General features: G+C 28.3%; 1 protein-coding gene across 1 annotated transcript; it reads left to right on the forward strand.

The window, feature by feature from the left end:
• The first annotated feature begins 5,494 nt into the window (after window positions 1-5,494).
• Window positions 5,495-8,183, forward strand: LOC101257770 (homeobox-leucine zipper protein ATHB-6). The gene is made up of 3 exons (XM_004239977.5): window positions 5,495-5,850; window positions 6,352-6,740; window positions 7,227-8,183. The coding sequence occupies exons 1-3, from the start codon at window positions 5,784-5,786 to the stop codon at window positions 7,710-7,712; spliced, it is 942 nt and encodes a 313-aa protein (XP_004240025.1). The 5' UTR covers window positions 5,495-5,783; the 3' UTR covers window positions 7,713-8,183.
• The last annotated feature ends 234 nt before the right edge of the window (window positions 8,184-8,417 follow it).

Consider the following 8,417-nt stretch of genomic DNA (forward strand, 5'->3'; position numbering starts at 1 on the left):
ATGCAAGATCCAAGGGCCCCTCATTTGAATGTTGCTCTTCGTATCCTCCTCTACTTGTTGAAGGATACTGGTCTGGGATTATTCATGTTTTCATCACCATATTTTGAATTGATAGCTTTCTGTGATTCAGATTGGGGGCTTGCCCCAATTCAGAAAAGTCTGTAAGTGGATTTTACATAGCCATTGGTGCTTCTCCTATCTCCTGGAAGTTAAAGAAGCAGCCTTCTATATCCCTCAGCTGAATTTGAGTATTGGTCCATGAGGAGAGTTGTTGTCGAGTTGACTTGGTTGGTACAACTATTTGTTGATCTTTCAGCTCCTATATCTTTGTTGGTTCCTCTTCACTCGGATAGCAAAGCTGTTTTACATATTGCCAAGAATCCCGTTTTTCATGAGCGAAGCAAGCATGTGGAGCTTGATTGCCATTTTATCCGACAATAATTTCATTCTCATTCACTCCATCTTTGTCTCAATTAGCCGATTTATTCACCAAGCCCTTAACAGGGCCTATTCACAGTATCCTTCTGGGCAAGTTGGGTGTGCTTTCCTCCTCCTCCAACTTGAGGGGGGATGTTGGTGTAAATAATGGTGAAAGTTACCACAAAGAACGCAGAGGTTTTCTAAGTTTATGGAAGATCTGTCATATATTTATTTTATTATTTGTAATTATTTTTTAGTTTTTTAAACAAAGTGAGACACTTAGTTGGTTAGATAAAGTCGGACATGTTTCATAGTTGATCAGTCACGTTCTCCATTATCTTTACGCAGTTTGTTGTTCACCTATTTTATGAGTTATATATATGTGCATTTGTACAGTGATGTAAAACACACAGAAAAGAGAATTTTCTCTCTAACTATTTCTTGCTATTCTTTCACTATTCAAATACGATATGATCATATGATGCCTTCATTGATTTGAGTACGTTTTTACATATAAAATTGACTCAAATTTATTTGATGCGTCTGACTTAATACAACAACAATTTGTCAAATCTTCAAAACATGGCAATTATAATACTAATATTAGAAGAAGAAAAAATATGGATGCCTTGTTTTTTGGAGAATCAATCATTTTCTTGTTCGTTCTACCATACATGAACTTTGTAATTTTCCAAATCAACAAGTTAGGATGTCTTTTTCCAAAATTATGTTTTAAAAGATATATATGTATTTCTGTCTCAATTTATGTGTTATATATTTCAAATTTTTACTTAAATTGTATGTCATAGTTTTAAGAAAATAATTTTAATTTATATGTCCTCTCACAATTTTATCTTAGCATGTCGTGAAGAAGCTTTATCAATAGTATTGCATGTAAAAGTGTTTGAAATTTAAAGACGATATGCATTTATTAGGAACAATTAAACTATAAGAATAAGTTCCTAAATTTCATATTTGTAAAACTATTCAAATTTATCTAACTTGTTTTAGTTTAACAAAATTTGTTAAGCTCAATTCGAACATTCATCATCATAAAAATTGAGACAGAAAAGTATATAACTATATACATTATGTGAAAATTATTAAAATAGATGATTTCCAAAAAGTTATGGGGAATTTTCCTTCCCAAAAAAATAAATATAGAAGTATATGAAGAAGAAAAATATAATGATGGATGTGATGACGTAGCTATATATAGTCAGGTGTCTAATTGAACTTCTGTCATCGGAAAAATAGATACTTGAAATGAATTAGTAATTGTATATTTAAATCTCATTAGTTTTACTTTTTGAAATAAGTTTTTGTTATACTATTTCTTAATTTGTTTTATGAAATTTCTGACTTTTATATATATATATATATATATATATATATATATATATATGTATATATATATATGTATATATATTTTGGTAGTCAAAGACACTAATTAATTGGATCCCATACTTGATCTCTTATCAACCAGACTATCATCCTCTTCCCATACTTTTTTCCGAAAAAAAAAACAGCTATAATTACAGCTAACAAATTTGAATGAAATACTTTTTTTTTGGACTTTTAGCCATTAAATTTGAAAATGGAGATCCAAGACATGAAACTATATAATTAAGTACTATGGGGTAATTTATTATTATTACTATTGCTAGTAATAAGTAAACAAATTGCAAAGAATAAAATGTTAAATATAAAGTGTAAATATTTTTTTTTTTTTGATAGGGACCTTTAGGTAAGAATCATACAAGTTTGATTAAAAACGAAGAAAAACATATTATGTTAATATTATCAAATTAATTAGAAATAAGGCATATTTTTATCTATTTAATTGTATCTGTAATTATGCCCTTCGCATATTTTACTGCTACGTTATGTTTAAGTATATAGAGGTGCCCAACTAAAATTTTAAACTATAATATATAGTATATTTTTATTTATTTATTATATCTTTATAAGTTTGTCACATACCAAGTATACTCAACTAAAATTTTGAACTATAATATAAAATATATATTTGTTTATTTGATTGTATCTTTTATATCATTATAATATATGGTGAGTAACTAGTATACGTCGACAACTAAAATTCCACTTATATTTAACCAAAAATTATATATGTTTTTAAAATATAGTTTTAAATGGGTTGTACAAAGAGACATTTCCCTTTATATACCATGTCTTTTTATATTTAATTTAATTGCCATGATAAGGGATGGAAAAGGCTATGTCGAAAGTTCATTATTTAATATTTTATTAAATTATGTACTTTAGAAAAAAAAATACTCATAAAAATGTGGAGAAAACTCTTAAATCAATAAATGGACCCCTAGATTTAAGCTAACAGTAAATTGGGTACTCATCTTTCATTATCTTTATGGTTGTTACAAGAATTAATATGATAATTTTTTATTTTTATTAATTGATATTTAATATTAACTTTTTTTTTAAAAAAAAATAATTAATATAATGAACAAATAAATATGTACGAACAGAGTATTGTTCCTCGAGAGTTTTAGAAGCACGTGTGTAAATCAGTGTATCTATTCATTGATCATTAATGCCTAACATGCCTTACTAAAATTTTGCCTTTGTTACGAGTTGTTTTTTTTTTTATTTTGGGATAATTGTAATATTGTCTCTCTATACTTATACGTCACAAGCTCAGAGTTGATTGTTTATGTTAATTAGATTTTTTTTTAATCTAAAATAAACGTAAGATATTTTATACATTAAATTATTCGTTCTTTTAGATTAAATTGAAAATTATTCAAATATTCGACAGATTTAGTAAGAAGTTTTGGTGTATGATTACGTAAAGGAACATTTATTTGGCTCAAGAACTTGGTTATCTTCTTAATTCTTTTGAGAACGAAAAGCGGATTACGAAAGAATGTGATGTAGTGGATAAAGTATTTTTTTAATTGGAAATCTTAAATTTGAGTCCAGAATATGAAAGAAATTTCGATTGGAAGCGTTACCCCTCAAATGAGTTCTTATCCATTACAAATCTGAATTAGTTAAACTTTAATATAGATACGAGCGAAGTCGAGTTCCAATACAAATTGAAAATAATGAACGAAAATTGAACTCAAAAACAGGTATCAACTACCAAATAATGAGTGAAAACTAAAAAAAAAACTTTCAATGTATGAATTTTGACTCATCAATTATTTTTATTTATTATATTCTGGATCTTAGATTATTTATGTTAAATCATGATACCCTAGACATTGAAATTTTGTGAGATTTAAGACCTTAGTAATTTAAGTTGGACTCAACAAGTTTTATTTAATCCAATTAAGATTTTTGGATGTTATTCAATTCTAAACCCTAGTTCATGCTTATATAATTGATACTCTATTTTCTTAAAAATACTTCTCGATTATTATAAATAATCAATACCAATTATCTTAGTTCAAGAAATACACTACTAACGACTCTAGCATAAATTTTATCGAATCATAGACAAATCTTATGAAAAAATCAATTACTATCAAATTTATATTCATAATCTTGATAAATAAAACTATATATAATTACGATTTATCTTTTATCACTTTAAAATTTGTCATAAAACAACAGAAATTTTTATCAAATCATGCTCTTTCCCTTGTTGATGAATGGAATACCCTTCATTTTTGAATGCCAATTATATGTGGATCTTAGAGCATGATATTCAATATAATTACAATACAGAATATATCTATCCATATTTTCAAAAATATAATGAATTCAATTATAAATCTTTTTTAAAAAATGAAATGATTTTCAAGAAAATGTAATAAAAAAAACAAACTTATCTATAAATCTCCTGCAATTTCTTTTGGCTTATTTGATTCAGTTCAGTTGAGAAGCACATGGGTTGCTTTTTTTTTCTTCTGTTTTTTCTCATCTAAATATTTTTTGTCATTTTATTCTAGTTTCATTTTTCAATTAATCTCACGAGAAGATAAATTGGGCGTCACCGATTTCTTCAATTAATCGGCTTCGTCCAAGCCTCTAACAAGCCGAGCCGTTCCCTTTTCATGCCATTTATCAAGAATAAATAAATTTAATTTACATCTTATACTCTTATATATAGCTATAATTTGTCTCTAATTACGAAATCTAGCATCGTATTGATTTCAAAATATATTATGAGATGTACACAATAATAATGAAATATATTATATTATATATTTATTAAGTGTATCGTTTGCTTAGTAAATGTATTTGTGGTTTAATATTGTTGAACAATTATATTTGCACTTATAATGAAGTTCTAAACTATCATTTCTTATTTTAAAAAATGACTTTTATTCTTTAAAATCTAAATTTGAAATCTCTAATTTATTATTTTACTCATCAGCGGAAGATTATAAATCAATGTTACTCAAAGAGTTACCTACTATTAGCTTTCCAAAATAAATTAATTGTATTGATATTATTTAACATTATATATCAATTAGCCTCAACAAAATAACTATTTGATAATTTGATATAGAACTAGAACGATTTCATTAAGAAAATAGTTCTCAATCCCACAATTAAAAAAAAAAACGAATCAAATATCCCAATCTATTGATCATGAAGTAGAAAGATTATTTATAATAAACTCCATACTATCTCTCAATAACCATACGAACCTTATAATGTAACTTTTCAGTTCATCTTTACTCGTTCATTATACTATTTTGAAATGTTAAATAATATTTGTTCAGTTTACCAAATTAATGAATAATATATCTATTCCACCCTTATTAATTCATTTTTCAATATTTAAATGACTTATTTGATAAGGATGATATGGTAAAGTTTTCCTTATCATTTACTTTCTTAATTCACGTGTCAAGTAAATATTGAACAACTATTATTAAAAAATGGAGAGAATAAAAGATTTCCTAAGAAAAAGTCAATCTTTGCAAATCAAGTTGCATTTGCACTGAATTTCAAGTTCATTTCATTTAACCCCTCACTACCCCACCCCCCCACCCCACAACAAGTGCACCTAACCCTAGTCAGATTTTAACCCTACATCTGACCCCAGATTTGGTTTTTTTATTTAAAGAGAGAAAAAAATAAGCTTAGCCAGCTGTGTTGTCTACTCATTTCTAATTTTCCTCTCCATTTTCTTCCATCTTTTTTTCTCTTTCTAAAATATGTACACAACATTTTCTTCTAATACTTCACAAAATTATTTGTGAAATAATTCAAAAAAATTGTGTATTTATCTCTTTTTTTTTCTTTTACTATGGGTTTAGAAGTGGAGGAATTAATTGAAAAGGAGAAATATGGTGTATTATTTGATCCAAAATAATAATAATAATAATTGAACTTTCAATTCAAGAAAAGAAAATTTGCATATCATCATGAAGAGAGTTCGTAGCAATGATTCATTGGGTGCACCATTGATCTCCATGTGTCAAAATACTGCAGGTACTTAATTTACCTGGTTAAATACATAATTGAATTAATTTTCATTTTTTTTGAAAAAAAAACTAAATAAATTATATTTATGTTTTTATGAAATTCTGTTATATTCTTGATAACATGTCCAATAATATCTAATCCCCATGTAACATGAGGAATATATTGGTTTTGATGAATCAAGAACATCATTTTACACTTCAGTCCTTTATATATCCACTTGCTACTAAACTTTAGTTATTAAGTTGAATTTGTTGTTACTAAATAATGTTCTATTATGATAGTGTAACGCTATTAAATTTAATCGATTATAGCATGTACTTCTCATACGATGTGTTACATATTGTTATAGGTCAAGTTTGTGTGTATAACACATAAGTTCATAAATTATCTTCGATATATGTTTTCTTTATCCTTTTTTTACGAGTATACAGGTGAGGAGTGTTTATCATTCGATCAGTATTTCATTTTTGTTATGTGTCATTCTTACGTTATTTTTGTTTTTTGTAGATGAGGAGAATAATTGGAACAACCATGCTTATTCAAGGGACTTTCAAATTCAATCCATGTTAGAAAGTTTAGATGATGATGAAGCCACCACCTATGTGGAAGAATCCGGTGTCGGATCGGAGAAAAAACGGCGGTTAAGGGTGGATCAAGTGAAGGCATTAGAGAAGAATTTTGAAGTGGATAACAAACTTGAACCTGAAAGGAAAGTGAAATTAGCTCAAGAACTAGGCCTTCAGCCGCGACAAGTAGCGATTTGGTTCCAAAACCGCCGTGCACGGTGGAAAACAAAGCAATTAGAGAGAGATTACAATGTTCTCAAAGCTAATTTTGATTCACTTAAACATAATTATGAATCTATCCAACATGACAATGAAGCTCTATTGAAAGAGGTATATTTTTTTTTTACATTATTCAAAGTTGATATACATAGATTATACATCAATTATACACAACTATACACATAGTATACATATAGTGAAAACTTTTAGACTTTAGATTAACTTATTTTTACCTTTTCTAGAATTTTTTTATCCTTCCTAGTAAATGGGGAAATCAAAATTTTGAGTAAAGAAATTCAAAATACAGAAAGGAAATAGCGAAATTAAAATTTATGATAAGTATATTCAAAATTTATATACACAATACTATTTTTTATATGTATAGTATCATTTTTCACTAATAATGTTCAAGTGATTGAGCATCTTTGGTTATGTAGCCATGCCGCTGTAAAAAAAGATATCAATTTTTACTGAGTAATTTCAATCGTATATATGAAATATTATTTGCTAACGAAGAGAATTCAGATGATCCCGTCTTTTTCATTTAAATTAATTAGAATTGTCATAATGTACTGATTATTTTTTTTGACATTGTAGATAAATGAGCTAAAATCAAAGCTACATGGAGGAAACAGTGAAATCAAAATTGCTGTAAAAGAAGAAGCTTTCGATTCCGAATCAGATGACAAAAGAACTGAACAGAGCAACCAATGCAACAATTCTAATACAGAGCTCAACTTTGATACAATAATTATGAATCCCTCAATTAATTTTACTGATTTCAAAGATGGATCATCAGATAGTGATTCAAGTGCAATATTGAACGAAGATAACGCTGTCATTTCATCTGGTGCTTTCTTGATTAAGTCAGGGTCGGGATCAGGATCATCATCTCCGGATTCTAATTCCTCGTTGAATTGTTTCCAGTTCTTGGAATCGAATGAGGTTAATTTTAGTTCATCACAGTTTGTGAAATTGGAGGAGCATAATTTTTTTAATGGCGAAGAATCTTGCAGTACACTGTTGTTCACAGATGAACAAGCTCCAACGCTACATTGGTATTGCCCAGATGATTGGAATTGAAAAGACTCTTGTAAAAGAAATTTTTGTATAGTTGAAGTTATGTGGAAAGTATCGTAAGTGGCAGAGTGATCTTGCTGTCATGAATTATTGAGATGTTAGAAAGATGCGGAAAAAAGAATAAAGATGAGGGAGGGGTGGGGTGGGCTGGGGTGAAACTTTTTTTTTTGTAAAATCATGTGGGTGTACTGTAGGCAGGTTGGGTTGTTGGGGGACGATAGGAAGTGTGTGAGTTTGGGTAAAAGTTAGCATTTTGCATTGTACTTTGAAATCTTACACAATTCTGTGTTTGTACTGCTAAAAAAGAGGAGGGGGTGGGGGTGGGGGGTCAAGAGAATCTATGATGATGATGATGAAGAAAAAAGCTTTCCTTGTAATGGTAAATAAAGGTGGCTAGCTAAAAGTATTTCATGGATCCCATTTTTGAATGATTTTTATAACTTTTTAATAATATTTTGGATGCATTGGTCACAATTAGGTGTAATTTATTTTAGTTATAGTGTGTATAAGTTGGTTCACAAGTAATTGAGATTGCATAGACAAATCTCGTTTGCTCCCTCTTATCTTGTTCGCCAGTACTCTTATATGTGTCTGGTATAGCAGATAGATGCAAATCACACCAGATACTAAGATACATACAAATACATGCGTTTGGCGTGATTCATATGTGTGTATATATTTATGTGTGTGTATCTTTCTCAATATATG

This window comes from Solanum lycopersicum, chromosome 5, assembly GCF_036512215.1.
Source record: "Solanum lycopersicum chromosome 5, SLM_r2.1".
Lineage (NCBI taxonomy): Eukaryota > Viridiplantae > Streptophyta > Magnoliopsida > Solanales > Solanaceae > Solanum > Solanum lycopersicum.

What these genes read in the sequence shown, in the direction of transcription:
- LOC101257770 (XM_004239977.5), top strand. Translation starts at nt 5,784, where the DNA reads ATGAAGAGAGTTCGTAGCAATGATTCATTGGGTGCACCATTGATCTCC. An exon ending in CATGTGTCAAAATACTGCAG is followed by an intron (nt 5,851 to 6,351) that starts GTACTTAATTTA and finishes TGTTTTTTGTAG; the next exon opens with ATGAGGAGAATAATTGGAAC. An exon ending in ATGAAGCTCTATTGAAAGAG is followed by an intron (nt 6,741 to 7,226) that starts GTATATTTTTTT and finishes TTGACATTGTAG; the next exon opens with ATAAATGAGCTAAAATCAAA.